At 35.7% G+C, this 20,389-nt stretch overlaps 1 protein-coding gene across 2 annotated transcripts in view; it reads right to left on the bottom strand.

The window, feature by feature from the left end:
• Positions 1–20,389, bottom strand: part of LOC136026947 (GATOR2 complex protein WDR24-like) — a 149,325-nt gene that overhangs the window by 111,367 nt on the left and 17,569 nt on the right. For both annotated transcript variants that reach the window (XM_065703805.1, XM_065703806.1), the window contains exons 4-6: positions 14,731–14,953; positions 10,718–10,935; positions 8,400–8,647 (exon numbers count right to left, since the gene is read on the bottom strand). In XM_065703805.1, the coding sequence (XP_065559877.1) occupies positions 8,400–8,647; positions 10,718–10,935; positions 14,731–14,953 (689 nt within the window). The remainder of the gene's footprint in view (positions 1–8,399; positions 8,648–10,717; positions 10,936–14,730; positions 14,954–20,389) is intronic.

Here is a 20,389-nt window from a genome sequence, read left to right as displayed (position 1 = left end):
ATGTTGTCTAACTAAGGAACAGAACCTTGATTATCTAAGACGATAATCCGAACCGAACCCTTAGGAGCTTTAAGTTATGTGCTTATATTGTTGTCTAACTAAGTGAATCCAAAAAAATTATTACTTACTAAAAATATTGAGCAGAAGGGACCGAACCCTAAGGAACTTTAAGGTATCTATTGATAATGTTGTCTAACTAAGGAACAGAACCTTGATTATCTAAGACGATAAAAACAGCCCAGAAAATTAATTCTTTGCTCCCTGTTCAAAAGGTTGTGCAACGCGTTTCGTAAATATCTATAAAAAAAAAATTACGGCCAAAAGAACTTGCACCCTTTTCTACAACATCTACTGAATTGATAATTGCTTGTTTCTCCAGAGAAACTAGGCATGTCACCTTTTCTGGGAGATCTATTAATACTATAGAATAAAGTACTTCTTTCCACTAGCTTAGAAAACTCAACTGCAAGCAGTAAGTTCGAAATGAAGATGGTAATTCATTCTCTTTACCCCATCAGTTTTCCCCCATGAAACATGAGCCGTCCTGGTCGAGTGGATTGGTGCGCTGGATTCGGGATCCCTTGTCAGAGGGGACGCGGGTTCGAATCCCAGTGTACCCAATTCTTCAGTTTGGGACGGGGGTCAGTGGCGTGACTCTGTAAGCTTAGCCAGAGTCGACCCAGATCTAAATGGGTACCTGGAGAAATCTGGGGAAGGTAAACGGGAAGGGTGTGCGAAAGCACAGGATGGCTGGCCCCCAGCCCCCCATTGCACTTCCTGGCTGAAGGGCCAAGAAACAGAGATCAGCACCGCCGGTACGGACTGTAAAGTCTTACGCCGTATCCTTTACCTTTTTTTACCCCATGAAGCATAAGACATTCTGGAAGATTGGATTGAAATGAGTTTAAGTATTTAGATGGACTAAAAAATCCTAGGAGAATCTAGTAGCGTACCCGAAGAATAACGGTGCAAGCGGTATACAATTTTTAAAATCATTTTTTCACGATACTTAATTTACTCGGCTCAATTGATAGGCTTAATTTTTGCCTGGTCAAATCACAACACTTCAAGCTAAGTCATGGTTGCAGCGGTAGCTGCAACCTAGTAAAGAGCGAACCCAAACCCATAGTAACCAAAAGTTAAAAAACGTGTTTAGACAAAAAATTGCCAAGTGAAAAACAATTGACATCTGACACTAAGTCAGGAATGATAACTATTATTTCGGTTAGTCTCAAAAATAAAAGTTTATTGCGAAAAAAAATTTACGGTAATATCGAAAAAGTCTAAAACCTCTCGAAAGTCGTGTCAGGTCAAATGAAAAGTCTACCATTGGAATCAGCTCTGCGAAATCCTAGTTATGGTAAATTACAACCCCCGTCCTGGAACAACAAGGAAAAATGACTTTTTTGCATGGGTAGCACTGATATGTCTCACTTTTTTTTCTTTTTTTTCTAACAGGGCTAGGGGGTGACCAGAACATCATAGGAGCTCATTCAAACGGAAATTAGATTTGTAGTGCCCTTTTCAAGTGACCAAAAAGATTGGAGGGCAACTAGCACCCTCCCTAAAGGCCTCCTCTCCCCCCAGAGACATCGCATCACAATTTTGAGATAGCCATCTTGTTCAACATGGTTCAAAGGTTAAATATCTTTAGTTTTGGTGATGATATGGCCCTCCATAGTCCCTGGGGAAAGGGATGCACTCAGTATCGGACGTATTTATATAACGCATAACAGTATGAGCGTATTGTTATTGGGCGTATCGGTAGCGCAGGTACCTAGACAGATTTTTAATAGCTCATACAAAAGATATTGCTCATATCTACGACCAGTAGCGCAATTTCGTCAAAATCCTAGGGGCGGGGGGCAAAGCTGGAGCCTATTTTACCAAACCAAGTGAAAATGATAGTGAAAACCGAAAAATGAGCCATATAGTACAATAGAGGCATAGATATGTTAAAGAAAACTGGCCCGTTATTCTGGATACTTGAATTATGCAGGTTTATTTTAGTTTTGACTAGATCTTTTTTGCAGAAACTAAATTTCAGCTGGGCGGACAAAATGAAGTCGGGGGGGGGCAAACTTGAGTCTGGAGGGGGCAGTTTCCCTTCCCCTTTGCCTCATTACAAATTGCACCCTTCTCTACGTCCTCCCTATAAATTCCAACATCAGCAATCGCACTAAAAACGGCACTAAAAACATCCCGAATCGCACTAAAAACGGCACTTTTGGTACCATGCCTCAAGTGGAAAAGCTGGGGCTAATGGGATACCAGAACTTTTTAGAGTGACGTTTAATGGCTCATTTGAAAGCTATTACTCATATCTACGTGACGTTTATCATTTCTACCATCCATAAGTGTGATATAGTAGTGAAAACCACACTTTGTTGACACTTCTTAGGTAGAAAAGTTTGGAAGTATAAAACGATATCATCATTGTAATAATTATGGTCCAAAACCCTTAGACGGAGGTTTGCAAGAACACCTCCCATATGTTCCTCCTCCAAGCCCCCTTAATAAGCAAAGCAAATAAGGTACAAGCAATAAATACGTCAAATTAGATTATTAGACGTGTGGTTCTGTTGGTACAATTAGAGTGGCTTGTGCTTGACTCCTGCTTTTTTTTTTCAATCATTGTTTTTTCCCTTCTATATGATCATTTTCAGATAATTTCACTGTTTTTGTAAATGCGATGCACTCATTTTAAATTTATGTCCCAGGAATGTATTTGGTCAAGAATTTTGATTCAAAAGGGAATAGAGTTCATCCAGCCCATGGTTTTCAACGACATTCTGAGTAGATCACTAAATTCTTACCCCAACGAGTGGTGTGATTTTGTCAAAATCCTGTTGGTGGGGGGGGGGTAAACATTGGAGCCAATTTTCCCAAATCAAGTGAGAACTGAAAAACAAAAAGGTAAAGAAAAATGACCTGTTTCAGTGGATGCTTGAATTTTGCAGGCTTATCTTAGTTTTGACAACATTTTTGGAGAAACTAAATTTAGCTGGGAAGGGGGGAGGGGGATAAAACGGGTTCTGGAGGAGAACTGAGGTCTGAGAGGAGAAGTTGTCCCCTCTGCCCCATAGAAAATTAGGCCCCTGACCATAACCTCTGGCCACTTATTGGTTGGACAAGTGTAAGCATGTGGTTCTGGAACCACTCAAAGCTGTATATTAAGAGAATGATTACTACTGTTATACTTACTTATTAAAATCATTTATTTGGCAATTCTACCGTAATATTCTCTCCATGCTTAAGATTGTACATCCAAAGAGGAAGAAAGACAAATGAAAATAGTTCTCTAGGAGAATTCAGGTAATTCTTCCACAAATTTTTTAAATGAAAAACAAATTTATTTTATAATACCATATATCGTACCTACACAAGAAATAATCTTTCTTCGAGATTTCTATTCATTTCCAAGTAATGGGTGGCTTTTTATTTAGGGGCAGGTCAAATAAATCCCTAAGCCTAAAGGCACATTTCTGTTAATCTAGCAAAATTTTCTGCAAGTATGTCGATACACAAACCTGGCTCAGTTAACCTTTTGTGTCGTAGCTACTTGCCTGGAGCTGCTTTCTTAAGTGCTACTAATCTTTTTTTTAAACAAAGAATTAAATATCTATTTCTTCTTTTTTATTAGTTTTTTTTAAGAAACAACACTATGTTTTGATTTTTTTTTTCACTCTAAACTTATTTTTTCCTTCAATTCTAGTACGGCTTATTATTTCACCTCCTTATAATAAGGGTTGAGATGTCTTATCTCCCCTAGATTGGAAATGATTAGAAATTATATAAAAAAGTTTTTAACTGAAACTAAGGACCAACATTAAAACTTAATATGAACAAAAATTATTCGGTATAAATAAAAGAGGCAATAGCAGCGTTGTTTCTAATATAATTTTTAATGAAAAAAGAGCATATATTAATTTAAAAAAGCAAAGATTTTCTGAGGGAAGTAAAGAGCAAAGTTGGAACTTAAAGCGAACAAAAAATAGAACAAAAAAAGGTATTTTGTATAAAAGGTGTTTGTAGGATTACAGAAAAATGCGCTTTACTGAAAACACAAAACAATAAATTTTGGTATAACCTGTATTGTTTTTGTACAAAACAATATAGTTTTGGTACGGTAAAAGCAAACCTTTTAAGGACACTTTTAACAGTATAAAAGTAAAGCATTTTTAGATTGTTGCTTTATTTCTTTTTCCGTTAATTTGCCATTATTTCTAAGCAGTGAGCTCAGTTCAACGATTGACTATCGTTTTAGATCTGAAAAGGATATTTCATGATTATTTTGTAGACAAGTTAGAGGTGTCACTACAGACTCGGCTTAAATTTTCCGTTTATACAGAGAAATAACTGGCTTTCCAGAGTTCATATTACGGTAGATATGTTCTTCATTTTTAGTAATACTAGGCGAGACCAAGACGTTACCTGATAAATCAATCCATTATTTTATATGCTGTGTCATGACTTTAAATTCATTATTTTATGCTTAAGTTTATAAAAAAAATTTAATTGCATACTGAAAGCTACTGATATACTCGGCTGCTGTGTTTTCAGTAAAGCGCTAGTTCTCTGTAATCCTAAAAACACAGGAAAATATCAACAGTTGATTTATTTGCATTGGTTTTATTGATATATGTTCGATAGGCTGTGAAGTTACAATTCCTGTTCTAAGTTTCCACTTCGCTCAATATTTCCCTCAGAAAAACTTTGTTTTTTAAAATTAATTCTGATAAAATTCGATCTCACTCTGGTAGCCAGATTTCAGGCAGCCTGGAGAAAAAAAAAATTCATGCGGACAAGCGTTCGGTTAACCTTAGAATCGGCGTTGAAAATTTCGTTTTTCCAACTAGCTGAATTGCGGTTAAAACCATTGAAATACTTGCGCTAATGTATTGGTTAAAATATACTATTGGTATTCTGTTTTTACATTCAAAGAATCTAGGGTTACAAGATTTCAGTGAATTTCATTATCAATAAGAGTGATGGCGTGGGCCGTCGAGAACAGGGTCTAGGAGATTGCGTGAATTACACCAGCCTAGGCTGTTTTGTCTTAACATAATTTCTTTAGATGGTAATTTCTTTATTACAAAAACTCGACAGATCCGTAGGCTAAAATTCAGCTTCAGGGCCTTTTTGCACACAGATTAGTGAATATAAGTGACAACTATAATTGATATAATATAAGTGGTAAAAAAATATAAGAGATAAAATATAAGTGACAACTGCATCCAAATAAAGATCAAAAATGCCTGCTTGACAACGAATAACTACAATCTCGCATTGTTAATTTTACTCTTAAAAAATGAAACAATATCAAAAATGAAATGTGCGCAATCAATATGGCAGTGGTTTGGATAAAGCAAGTAGGCTAGAGGAGGCCCTCCATTCCTCCTCCTACATGCATCCTCCCTCCCTAAATGATACCTAATCATTTTTCATGTTGGTCCTAATACATTTTACATTTCCCAAATGATACGCTTACTCTTTGTTTTTAATCAAAGTCGTATACCCCCAAAATTGGACCCTTCGACAAGCTTCCTAGACTCAAATCTGATAAAAATCCTGATACCATCCCTAAATCTAAAAACTATAAAATGTCCTATGACATTCATTTTCATATAACTGTGTTGTTTTTTGTGTTTCTTTTTCGTCAAATTTCTCTCTTCCTAGGATAGGTATTATAGATTTATAATATTTCATGTTCATAATTATTTACATTTTTATTACATTATATAAAGTGTTCTTTTCTTCTGACTTATTCGTATATTTCTCCGTACTTGAATTTCTGTGAATTTCTTTTCATTGCAAGTTCAAGGCCCCATATATTCGATAACAACAATGAAATTCTTACTTCATTACATGCAGTTACGTCAATGCATGATATTGTAGGAGTGGGGAGAAATATGTTTTTGAAAATCTAGAGAGAGGGCAAAATTTGACATCTTTTTTCCAATTCTGCTATAAAAATACCAAAAAAGGTGTTTTTCAAGTATACCCAAAAAAAGGTATTTTCAAGATCTAAGGTGGGGCAAAGTCCACGGAGGATATGCCCCTACTCACCCAATCTGCGCGACTGATTACATTCAGAAAATTTTTGTTTATTAGATTTTCACAATTGGTTCTATTCTAACGACAACCAAACCCTTTCCCCCCTTAATACCAAGATAGACCCTAAGTTATGCACAAAAGATTTCTGTTTTTTTTGTTGTTGTTTTTTTTGGCAACAATCGGCTTTAGGAACCTTTTGTTGTTGAGATGCAAAAGATAATGATTACCAACAAAACCAGCAAACTTTTTCTCATAGAAATTGCTTTACAAAGACATGGGGAGGGAGCGAGAGATGCAACACGACTCGGAACATTCAATAAACAAGAATTTTCTGAACATAATGAATGGAGAATTTTGTAGGTAGAACTTTTAAATCAGAAGAGGAGAAAAACTTTGCTGCTGTCGCGGCTACTTTAGAAAGAGAATGTTGAACTGAGATTATCAATTCTCATATTGGCTTTCCGTTTAACTACATACCGGTTCCCTTGTCCCAGTGCTTGGAGGCAGTCCTATGGCAAACATACCATAACGCGCAAAATTAAAACCAGAGAAAAAAAAATATATATTTCTGGTCAACCAGCTGTTGCTTAAAACCAGTTGTCTTTTCATGGGATGATTTTTTTGGAAACATCTTTGCCATCACAAAGTCAATTTCCCAAATATTTCTGTGAGCGCATATAACACATTCTGGAAAAACCTGAAGAGCTGAATTTTGAAAAATGAACAGACGACTGTTCACAGTGACCCTTCTCAAAGTGAAAAGGATCACTTTGAATAGTGACCCTTTATAAAACAAAAAGGGACTTAACACAAGGTCATAATATTGACGAGGAAGGGGCAAACAAATCCACAAAAACAATGAATTTACCCTTTTTGTCATTTCATCATAGAAAGCATTTTTCAAAAAACCTAACAAAACAGTATAAGATGAGATTTATTTGCAAAAAAAGCCTACAGGCCATAGCAAACACGTACAACTTTAAACAAACACCTAATTACAAACAACTTAACAAGCAAACAAACTTGCAAACAACTTACACAAGCAAACAAACCTGCGAACACTTTATGAATTCAGAAACACCCGTAAATAAACTCTTACCAAGCTAAATCCTCAAACATGATCCCCTATGCTTAATTCCTAAACGAAGAAACTTACACAACTGTTTAATAGCATATCCATTCCTCTCAGCCATTCGCTCCTTTAACCAGCATTCACTCCCCAACACTCGTCCAAAACATTCCTTCCGCACCTCAGACAGCTCTTCACACTCGGATACAAAATGAACTAAATTTTCATTCCCCCAGCCACACATAGAGCAAAAGTAGGGGCCTGCCTCCTGCCCAAACTTTCCCAAATATTTCCTTCTGATACCTAAATCTAAACTATCTCCTCTTAGCAACAGCAAATTCTTCAAGTCCTCTCTACTCAACCCAAATTTAAAATAAACTTCCTCTCCCCAACACTCTTTAGCTTAGGAGTAAAACCTCAAAGACACCGAGCGGTCCTTTTAAGTTTGCCACTCTTGGATTTTTTGGTCTTTTAGGATTAGCTGAACTTCCTTCCATACTGAAACGCTTCCATCCACTGGTCCTTTACCTTCATTCCACATCTCTGAAAGGCCCGAAATGCCCAGTATTTTCTTGACCTGATTTGCCCACGAATCCCATCTACCGTCCTTCAAACTCTCCAAATACGCTGACTTAAGAAGCCGAATGTTTTATATACCTTGCTTCCATTATCATAATACTCGACACTCAGCTAGAAACGTACTAAACAATGCTAAAAAAAAACAAAAAAAAAACAAGTAATTTGATTACTATTCCACAAATTTAGAACTAATTAAGTTAATTCTCAGTCATGCTTGAGAGACCAATACTTTTTCCATAATCTCACAAATTCAAATAAACGAAACTAGTTTTAACTTTCCAACCTAGCGTATTCTATAATTCGGGCTGTAGCCAGGTGTTATAATTTGGCCTATAACCAAGTGTTATAATTTGGCCTCTATTTCTCACCGAACTAGAAGTAAACAAAGTATTAACATAAATTTTACCCACCGACCTTGCGCTATGAGAATGAAGCTCATAAACACGTGTGAAAAAACAAAGAAAAGGCTTAAATTTAATGGAATTATTGATCCCTTCAAACAGGAATATTTTATTCATACTGAAAATAAATGTTATCAAGGTGAATAAGAAATTTCAACTCTGATCCAAAACAGAAGCTATGTGATCGATAGTTTAGGTAAAGTCGCTTTTTTGTCGGGCGGCGTTAAATTTGGCTGCTAGCCCAAATTCGACTTTTAATACATCCTCGCTTTAGACGGAGAAAAGTGACTAACCTTGCTAGCAGAGACAAATAAATCAGGATCCCCTCTCCACTCAATCCCTGTGGTGACATCTGTGTGCTGATTGAACGTTGCAAAGGGTATATATGGTCGACGAATATCCCAAACATTGACGGCGTAATCAAAAATAAGGGCCACGCTTGCTATGTGATATTTTCTATTTGGACGCCATTTAATTCTTCCTACTGAGGCAATTGTGTGTACTGTTTTGTCCACGTATGGGCGAGATCCTACATCCCAAACTGTGAAAATCAATAATTATTAATTATATAATCATTAATTAAATCAATAATTAATAGGAATCATTGGCCGAGTGATTGAAAGTATGGAGCGAAACTCATGCAGACTCAGTCCAGTGTCTAGTACGAAACCAAAACAGAAAGTCATGAAGGAATTGTTTTGCATCATGGAAACTTTGGAGTCTAGAAAGCATAGCCTTTTTGAAAATCTTGCTGAATACTGACAGGAGAGACATCGGTCTGAAATTTGAAGGATGGAATTTGAAAATTGAAGGATTTCTTGAGCCAACTTTAAATAGAGTCCTATTATGAAAATGATAATGTATGTCAAATGATTTTTCGCCGAAAATGAAAGAAAATCATAGTTTTTTAACACTCTTTAAAAATAGCGTTTCATAAGAATTCCTTTTAGTACCTTTCCGCTGAAGGCTTTTAAACGTCCAAAATTGGCCTTCCATAGCCCTAGAGGGCCGATCACAAGGGTTAAACTTGAATTTCAGGATTAATGAATAAAACAAGACAAAAAACCAAAAAGTTTAAAAAAACGGCAATACAGTTAAAACTGGCGAAAGTTAAATTTTAAGAAGGAATAAATTGTGCATAAATATAACCTAAAACTAGTCATTTTATCAAATTGCTAAAAAAAAATATAAAATGAACTAAAATATAACAAGATAAAACATTTTCAGGGTTTAAGTCAAGGAAAATTCAAAGTATGGAAAACGAGTGAACATGTACAAAATATGGGCAACGCCTGTATAAAGATTTAAAAGAGAACTCCACAGGTAACAAAACAAGAAAGGCAGATTTTAAGCTGGTTAAGCCTATAGCCAAGTGTTATAATTTGGCCTATAACCAGGTGTCATATAACAAATTATAAAAATGTCAGGTGTTAACATATTATAACCAGGTGTTATAATTTGGCCTATAACCAAGTGTCAAATAACATATTATAAAATTTCAAGTGTTAACATATTATAACCATGGGTTATAATTTGGCCTATAGCCAGGTGTTATAAAAAATAATAACAAAAAGAGCATGTCGTGGTCTATTACTTGTTCAATTTATTTTATTGTGAATGCTGTATTTACGTACTTTTGTTTCACAAAAGTAGCTTAAAAAGCTACTTCTGTTTTCTTTTTTTTAATGTTTTGATTTAGTTGAGTTGATTTAGTGTGTAGTTCCCCTACGTTTACAGCCCAAAAGGCCTTTTGTGGCGCCAGAAGTATGAGCTGTGTTTTTTTTGTATATTTTAACAATAAATTCATTGATTGTAATTTGTACTGAATCACGGTATTTTGTTCATTTTATTGCATCAAGTGTCTTTGAAACAGAACAGTTTTGTTTTAGATTTCAGAGCTAACAAAATTCATATACATGAAATGAATAAATAATATAAAAATAGAAATCATATAAACAAAATTATTCCAATTTTACGAGCTTTTCGTCGTCCTAGCTAGTTTTCAGATTGGTGAAGACGTATAGCTGGATATTCAAATCAAAATATTTCTGATTTACTTTAGTTTTCTTCCAATGTAACCTACCAATTAACCGTAATACAAAATTTGCACGTTTGGCTATAGAGAGAAAAAAAAGGACTTTATTAAAAGAAATAAAACACAATAACAACAAAACCTGAAGTTTATAAAACTTAAATGGGTAGACATCAACCTTTAAAAAACACTATATACAGAATTACAACCAGCCATCCTTACCCCCCCCCCCCAAAAAAAAAAGAAAATTATTCCCCCCAAAAAAGCGCCAAAAATCATGTAGGGACCAAAAACTGTCCAAACTTGAACAAAGCCTCTTAAAGTCTTGGGGAGTTTTTGCTTTCCGGTCGCGAGCATGTTTAATCGCTACGTAGCACGAGTGCATCTAAGACGTTAACAGTAGAATAGCCTGCGTAAAGAGTATTTACCGGCCACAATATCCTTCAGAACCTTCTCATGGACAATGCCCCTCCTCCCGTCTTCTCTGTGTGAAAATATGGACATATTCCACAAAAATATTCCATATGTGTAACATCATCCATTCAAATAAAGTACCGAAGATAATAAACACATTCAGACCTTTGATTGTTTTGTCCCGTCCAGCTGTGGCCAGTATATTTCTATTTTCTGGATGCCAATCACAGGTGAATACTGGACCACTGTGTGCTGTAAACTGCTTTTCTGGCTTTTCTGTTTTTCTAAGATCCCACAACTGTACACAACCATTATCTGAAACAGCTGCAAATTGAGTATGCTGATGAGGATTAAACTGCACGTCTCTTACGCTCTCTACGTTACTGAAAAAGAGTAGGTAAATCAATTTTGACAATAAGAAAATACCATACAACTATAGCTTGTCACTAACCACAGCTCAGCTGACTACCCTTAAACACCAAATCAACTGATTGAAATTATAGATTGAATATAAGAAATGGCTACAAAATCCCACTAAAGACTAGTCTTCTGGTAATAGCGCAAAGATAAAATAACTTTTTAGGTTCATACTTTTACCAACATTTTATTTCCCAAACATTTTTATTTCCCATTATCTGAAACAGCTGCAAATTGAGTATGCTGATGAGGATTAAACTGCACGTCTCTTACGCTCTCTACGTTACTGAAAAAGAGTAGGTAAATCAATTTTGACAATAAGAAAATACCATACAACTATAGCTTGTCACTAACCACAGCTCAGCTGACTACCCTTAAACACCAAATCAACTGATTGAAATTATAGATTGAATATAAGAAATGGCTACAAAATCCCACTAAAGACTAGTCTTCTGGTAATAGCGCAAAGATAAAATAACTTTTTAGGGTCATACTTTTACCAACATTTTATTTCCCAAACTTAGTAATTTATTCTCTCAGTTAAATTATTTTTGACTTTTTTTATGTTTTCGAGATTTTCTTTGTCGCATATGTACAAGATATATTAATCCAACAAAAGAAACATCAAAATATCCAACATCATCCCCCCCACCCCCGCGAAAGGCACTATAGCCGGGCATGCAGGGAGAAAAACAGGACACAAAGTCAAAAAGGAGAAAAAAGTAAAAAAAGAAAACAAAACACACTAAAAATAAAAATACCAATCAGCAGCCAAATGTTTAATCACTGAAAACAAAGTTAGATCAATATGAATTGCCCGATAAAATGCTTTTATGTATATTTGTACATATTTTTTTAATATTATTTGTTCAGCATAGGAATTAAGATTTTAAAATCTTCATATAATTTAAGGGGAAAATTCCAAAAATTAATTCTTCCAGTAGTTTTTATCTTTTCTCGATGACTTTATTTGATTACGAAGTCAATTTGATGCATTACATCAATCAATTTTGCTCGTTACTATGCAACTACTACGTTTAGTAGCTTACCATACCTTATCTGTAATCAGTGAGGTGTTAAGTTCTTGATTTGAAAAGATTAGACTCGAAAAGGAAAGATTACGATTTGCGATGAATGAGATGTTCCATACGATTTCAGTTTTTAAAAAATTATTCTATACTGATATACCGGGATAGATTGAAACTAGATATTTAACGTGTTTTAGAGTAAATTCGAATCACAAACTAGTTTGCACGAAAAAGTTAATTATTTAGGTCCTCTTATATTATTCAAAGTCCAGGCCTTATGGTGTCTTGAGTAAGGATTGACTTTAAACTCAGACTCAGCTTCCAAAATTAGGAAAACCAATAAAATCGAAAAAAAATTGTGAGCAAATGGTTTTATTCCTTTGGAAGGTTTAAAGGGTAGTAGTCGCGCTTTTATTCCCGTTTGATTCCGTTTAGTTTACTTCAGTTTCAGTTCAGTTTAAGCTCATTCATTCATAGGAATTTCCATTCGGTTTAAGTTTGGATTTATTAAATCAAGTTTCAAGTTCTAGCAATACTCTTTGCTTTTATTTAAAGACTTCTTTCTACGAAAAGATTTATTGTTTTAAACATTGAAGATAAAACAACGAATGAGCACTATTGCCATCTAAAGGATAGGTGATGTATATAAGAAGTAATAGATGTCATAATAAGTATAAATAATAGAGTTAAAAATATTAGATGGGACTTTTAAAATTTAAAATTATCTTGGGCAAATTCAAACATTTGTATCCTTTGGTCTATAATAATTCCTCTTTAGAGTGTAATTTCTACATGTTTATATTATATTACATGTATTTGCATTAAAATTTTTTACCGCCTTAATTATACAGAACTCAAATTAAAATTACATTCAAACGTAATTTTAGATTGCTTTTAGACATAAATCCGGTTTATCAAAAGCCTAAGCGACATATACCAGAAGTAATTTCAAACTGGCAATAAGCTTTAAATGAGACATTCAGATGTAAAACTAACTGTAAAACTACTGAAAACAAATTAGTTTTTAAAGGTTTTCACTTTTTTGGATCTTATTAAATAATTTTTTTTTAACCTTAAGGAGTAAATTTCAGCATGTGTATATTAAATTGACAATCCAGTGTCATTTATTCGATTTTTCAGTAAAATGTAATTTTAAATGTCGTTTTTGATTTCATCTATTTATTGATGGTGATTTGAGGTAGTTTTACGTTTGGAAGATTATTCGACTTTTTCTTCATTTCTGATTTGATGGAGCTCTTTACTTTTCTTTAAAAGCCTGTTTTGGGGGAAAAGTTTTTTTTTAATTAAGCAATGGAAAGAACCGAAACAAACGTACAAACGTAAAACTTCAGTACACAAGAAAATAGCATAAAACCGAGAAACTTCGCATACAGGCCATTAAGTCTGTACTCTGTTGGGAAGGGTACACCTAACTATCATTCACTGAAGTGCAAAAAAATATATCAAATGTACTCTTTTTATATAAATTACCAAAAACAGGGGCGGATCCTGGGAGTGATTTTTAGAGCATGTGTGGATGCCAACCCATTCCAACCCATCATCGAGTATGGATGCCTCCAGTCTGCTGGTACTCAAAAATGTTGTTTGTACCACTTCAAAATATCCAGAATAGGGCAGATTCAGTCGTTCCCCACAATTCTCTCTAATTCTTTAGTTAAAGGTTGGATGTGGCGTCGATAGCAATTTTCTATAAGAACATAAATTCATCTTCTTCCTTAGATCTTTCTCGTATTGTGCTCCCCACTGTCCAACCAACTAGTCAGAAACGAGGGCATGCAGCTTGGACGAATAATCTTAGGTTGAAACATCGACAAAAGAGTTCTTGAAGAACAGCATCATTCGACATTGTACTTTGATTTGGAATGATCTTCTGAGGATTTCATCCCCAAAATTTTCTCTGTCGACTACTTCAAATGAAGTATCAACTTTCATCTAACACATCATGATGGAGTTATGTAAAAGTCCAGCGTCAAGTCAGCTATTTAAGAGTAACTAGCGACGCAGACTTGTGAACAAAAAAAGGTTTAGATAAACATGGAAATAGTTTATATTCTTGTTCAGACATGAATACGGCAAAAGAAAGGAGAAGCCAGAAGTTGGTTAATGTTGTGAGGTAATTTTACATTCTTTGATACAAAACGTCAAAAATTGTGTATTGAGTTAATTTGATAATTCTGAACCTCTAGCCTCAGAGGATAAATAAGATTTTTAGTTTAACAGCTATCAACGTTTAGATCAAATATGCTCTATTAAAATACGTGATTTCGAAGAAGGGGATGCTAGAAATTAAATTCTCCTCGCTTATATGCAGCACAAACTCTTTTTTGCTCAAAAAATAGCTTTAACATCTTAAGAGTTTCCGTTCGAATGAACCCCCTTCTAAAATTCTACGACCATTACATCGGTATGATCGATCCTGGGCAAAAAAAACAACAGCAACAAATAACAACCACTCTTCGCTGAATTTCTCGGTTTTTTTGTGTGAAAACCGATGGATAAAGCACGCTCTAAATTCTGGGGAAAATGGTTTTGACTTGCCTGACACATTTTATTTCTTGAAGAGTGGCTATTTCGAGCTACCAAAAAAACCGATACGACAAAGAGTATGTGAAACTGATAAGGGAAGAATATATATTCGCTGAGAAAAAAAATCGAGACCAAAAAGCGTTACCCAGTAGAGTGGGGTAACGCTGTGAGAATTATAATGCTTACCTGAAAAAAGTTGAAATTAGGTTCCGAGTTCGTATATCAAACGTCTTAATAGTTCCATCTTGTGAGCCAGACAAAAGTAGATATGGTTCAACTGAGTTGAAAACTACTTTGTTTACTGTTCGCCTGTGGTCACTAAAAACAGTCTCCTGTTTTATACGTGATATACGATTTAAGTTCCACAAAACGACAGCCCCATTAGTAGCAGCAGTTGCTATCCAGTGATCTATAATATGAAGCATTAATAAAATCTACAATGAATTGCAAAGAGAAGTAAAGAAGTTATTTTCCTTTAAGAATAGTTCAAACCTCCTTTACTCCATGCACAGTCTAAATAAAGAAAACGAGTTAACCTCTAAGAATCAGGGCTTAAAGACAAATATCTTAGTACCATCATACCCTGGAAGAAGTACACCCTATCCCCATATTTCCAAAGAGAAAATATTCAAAACGCTTAGAAACATACAAACTTTTTCCAAAGTCGAGGACATAAGCTGCCGAATGTACTTTGACATCTTCAAAAGGGGGAAATTCCTGACTTTTCTGGAGTTATTTAATAAACTTGTACAGTATCTCTGACGTTTAAGACACTGGTTTCGTATCTATAGTATTCTTGAAATACAATTTCTCCTAAAAACTTAAGAGCAGATTTAAAGCTTAAATGAGGAAAGACTAACTAACATCAGACACCTAACTTACAAAAAAAAAGGAATTTAGCATGAACGAGTAAATGACGCATAGGGGGGATGGAATTTACAGCACAAATATGAAGTCAAATTAAAACCAATAAATATTACCACAAATACGTGTAGTTTTGTGATCCCCGTGAAAACCTGTACTTCTTGCAGATGTCGGTGTCCTGTACCAGAATCTTAGTAAGAATATGACTTCAAAATAGTGAACATACAGTCTAGTAAAAATGTAGTTTGAAAAACTCAAACAAATTGCTGGAAAAATTATTCTTTTATTATCCGACTAAAAGATATATGTTGATTTTGAGTCCAAAATATATTCCGCTCTAGCTCTTTCGCCCCTTTGATTTTTTTTTTTAGGTTGAAGTTGGGGTTGAGGACGGATTTCTTAATATAAAGAATGCCGTCTTGAAAAAATAGTATTCAATTCTGGAAGAGGTTTACGAATCTGGTTTCATCTGCCTCTTGTATCGGAACATTAAAGCGGCTTAAATTGAGAATGGAGAGGGTGAGGTGTCTCTGAGGTAAATTTGAGGTACATAAAAGTCAGGCTTTTTCAAAAATTATCGCCGCTCACGAGTTCCGAAGGATCTTTGCGTATCCAATTCTTTGTCTGAAAATTCTGCTTTCTAAATGATGCAAAATAATTGTCCCGGAGCAGAATACGATTTCATGCGTCAAATACATAATATTTGTTATTTACCCCTTTTCTTTGAAGAGTCTTCCGGACAATTTTAGTTCAAGTTTTTCTATTTTCAGTTGATCAATTCTAGCCTAGAATTTCATTTGTTTAATCGTAACAAAGAAATACTCCAAGTGAATGAAAAAATTGTTGTAACTGAAGTAGGGACAAAAACCAAACACCATTCAAGTAAAAGGTGAAAACGAATTGATGTGACGGCTGTTATGGGAGATTGTTTTCATTCTCTGCACCTTCTTCAGCAGAATTGGAGAGCAAGCAGCAAAGACAGTAACATTCTCAGCCAAACCCTAAAGGGATTTCCTTGGCCCAGCGCGCGCCAAGTCAATGGCAGGCATTCCTGTAGCTCCCCTGGAGGTCTCAATGAAAATCAAACTTTGAAAGGTGCATCGGCATCTGTGTTTGACCGCATTAACACGAAAGTATAGAAAGCAGTATTTCCGTCCGCGTTGAAACCGAAAACACACTTGATAAACGTCTCTTTGCAGATGGGGTGTTTCCATCACTCCAGACAAAGGCACAAATAGTCCCTTTCCATAAAGGTGGCCTTCTAGATAACCCGTCAAACTATTAACCCATCTCAAATCTCTCAGTGTTTTCCAAAGTCATTGAAAAGCCTGTGAAGAACCAACTTTGCTCGTTTCTCAAGGTGAAGGGTTTTTTAAACCCTAATTTGTTTCTAAGCCTACAGCAATTCGAATTCAGACCAGGAAATTCAACAGAAGATGCACTGACGTAACTGAGCTCATTTGTGAGCAAAGCACTTGACCAGTGACTTGTGTTAGCTGCTCTCTTGCTTGACATTAAGAAAGCGTTTGACAGTTTAGATCATTGAATTCTACACGAAAAATTCAAATACATCGGATTTAGATGACAGGCATTAGAATGGTTCCAGTCCTACATTAGCGACCGGCACACTTACATAGGAGAAGATCCGTTAAGTTATATTGTGGTTAACAACAGAGTGCCGCAGGGATCGATCCTAGGTCCACTGTTATTTTTACTTCACGTAAATAACCTAAGTCGAATCCTAAGCTCAAATTTCAGGACTTCAAGTGCTGCAAATTATGCTGTGGTGAAGAAACTTTCAATGATGACAGTGACTCTGATGAACTGGTAGCATTCACCGATGGCACTACAATAGCCTCCTGAGATACTGGCATGTCAGGAGTTCTAGAGTAAACTACAAGTCATCTTGGAGGAAACTTACATATGGATGGATGCAAATAGACTTGTAATTAATGTTGAAAAATCGTGTGTTCTCTTCCTCTCGAGGACAGGCACTCTTCATAAACGTATAACTGGAATTACGACTTCTCGAGGAACGGTTAGGCGACCAGAAACGGGGGTTATAAAGTATCTAAATGTACTTTCGGGCGAAACCTCTCCTTTTTACACCAAATCCAGGCGGTGGAATTGAATCTATCCCCGATCTTGGCATTATCAGGAAACTGAAACATACATTTCCACGAAAAAACGTTCGTCTAGTTTACAACGGACTTATATTGTGTGACAATTTGCCAGTTAATGTTCAAATCGCACCTGAAGAGGCTTGATTCAATCCATAAGCGTGCACTGAAAGTAATCGGAAGTATAGATGACTATATCTCTCTTGGTTCACTCTACCGTCTGTCATACTCAGTTTTTGTTTTTGGGTTCTTCTCCAGGTCACTTCCATCTCCTTTCCGCTATCTTTTTAGGTTGACTTCTGAACAACATGACCAAAACACCGGATCTCCTTTTGACATTCAGGTGAGACGAACACCAACGGTGCGCTCAAATTTTTCCTCGGATGTTACTAGAGCCATAGAGTGGGACATGCTTCCGCAAAAGCTGAAATGCTCACTTGGGTCCTTCAAAAATAATTTAAAGAATTATTTAGTGAAAGGTCAAATAATTAAAAGTTAGATTGGATTAAAATAACTTTAATATTTAAGATTATTTTTGTTGTTGTTTTTTTTTTCTTAATTAGGTGAGGTGATTGCGCTTCCAGGGAGGGAGGGAGGAACCTGATAGCTAAGGTAATAATAAGCAACTGTGGAGGAATTGTGTGGTTGTCTTGAGGAGTGAAGTGGGAGCCGTTCTGCGTGATAGTGAAGAACCCTTATGTTTATGGGTTTCATTGTCGGCTGTGTTGCAGAGGAGTGTCTTCATTTTTTATTTCATTTCAAAATGAACCTGATTGACCAACAGCGATGAATGGGTCATGCCAAAATTTTCACACAATTGCAAAAAGAATGGACCAGCAATTTTGATCCTTAGCCAACAAAAAGGAGTCCCAGATGAGGAGTTCCAAGTCACCTGACACAGCAATTCGACTTCAAAACTGAATATGAATGTTTTCCGAAAAGACTCCAAGAAGGAAAACAGCTTTCACTTTCGTACGAAAGATTTCAGTCAGGTCGTGGTGACACTTCTTCAAAAATGAAATGGTCATTTATCAGAGACAGTTCAGGGTCGAATTCTACCAAGGAATTCAGACCGGCATACAGCAGAAGCTATATTTCCCAAAAAATGTTGCTGGAATTTTATATCTGGTAAGAATCTCCCTTTGAAACATACAGGATCTGACACTGACAGACGCGAAAGAAAGAGAGATAGGAAAGCAAATAATAATGAAAAGCCACCATTTGAAGAGGTAAGTGTTTGTTGATTAGGCCAATCAGCATATGATTGGCCACCAATAATATGGGTGGTGTTAGACCATTCGTGGATCTCGATCAGATCATTCTTTGCAACAGTTCAGACAAACTTCAAGTTCTTTCAGTATTTGTCGGTGATCTGCAAGGATGCAGTAAAGTTGAGGAGCTAAAGCAAACTCAATAAAATCAAGGGTTTACAAGCAAGCTGGAGTACCCCTAAGTATAAACTTTAGAGGTGGCTCATTTGGTTGAAATTAGAAGTTCTAGTTCCCTTTTAAGAGTCAATAGTGATGGAGGTCTACTCCCTCCAACCATCCCTCTTTTCATGAAATATATGTGATTGAAATTGTGCGATGACAGCTTTGTTCAAAATAGTCCAAAGAACATAATAAGAATGCCTCCAGGGTTAGCACAGCCCCCCAGAGCCTTTGGGCAAGGGCTTTAAATTATACTCTGGGGGTATATAAGGTTTTTATGGAATGGATGGTCACATTAAATTCAAATGGGTTTCATTTGACTTTAAACTGGAAGTTATTGTGCCTTTTTTAAGAGTCAAAGTGGTTTGAGAGCACCTCCCCCCACACCCATCATTTCCCAAAACAAACATCAAAGCCAAGTTTTGAGACATATATTTTTTTCAGCATTGTTGAAAGGTTCAGTAATTATGCGTTTGGGGGAAGTCAATCCCCCCTCCTCGAGGCCTCAGGACAAGGGCTGCAAATTATGCAGTTTGTTCATTATTTACATATAGTTTATGTTATTAAAAAAAGACATGAATGTTTGAATTTTACTTTACCAAAACACGAAGTTCATTAAGGTTAATCTTTCAGGGAATGTTCAGGGGAGTGTTGAACTAAATCATAACATGTTATGTGTATATGGGTTGTCAAAACGATGTGACTTAGGAATGACTGGGTATGTTAATTAGGAATTTTCAGGAAATGATAAGGGAGATGACCAATTGACAAAAAGGTAATATTTGCACGCTACTACTACTACAACTACTGCTGCTTCTACTGCTACCACAAGTACAGTTACTAATACCACTACAATCACTAAAACTACTACTTCTACAGCGTGTACTACTAAAGCTGAGGATATTCAAAAAAATATCTGAGGAGGGAAAAGTTGAACTAAATCAAAACACACTACGCGCATGCAGATTGTCAAAAGGACGCATCTCAAGGATTGATTTCGGAATTAAAATGAAACTTCCAGGGAAACTTAAAGGGGAAGATCAATTGACAAAACTGTAATATATGCATGTCACAACTAACAATAATATCACTGCTACTTTTTCTTATGCTACTACTGCTACTAAACTACTCCAACAACAACTTCAATTGCAACAACTTGTAAGGCTAAATAATATTAAGGTGAAAAATGCGTCAAAAGAATGTCGAAAGCGCACACCAACAATATTTTTGGAACGACTTAACGTGTCAAGGTAAAACTTCCGGGGCATCATGAAAGTAATGTTCAACTGACAAAAAGGCAATATACATATGCTACTACCGCTATTAATACTACAGCTACTACTGCTACTATTATTTCTAATATTACACTAACACTGCAACTACTTGTACTACCAGTGAAACTACTGTGAAAATAGTATTATTAAGGCTAAG

Source organism: Artemia franciscana, chromosome 5 (genome assembly GCF_032884065.1).
Source record: "Artemia franciscana chromosome 5, ASM3288406v1, whole genome shotgun sequence".
In the NCBI taxonomy this organism is placed as follows: Eukaryota; Metazoa; Arthropoda; class Branchiopoda; order Anostraca; family Artemiidae; genus Artemia; species Artemia franciscana.
Note: the sequence above shows the minus strand (reverse complement) of the source record. Positions and strands in the feature narration are given on the sequence as shown.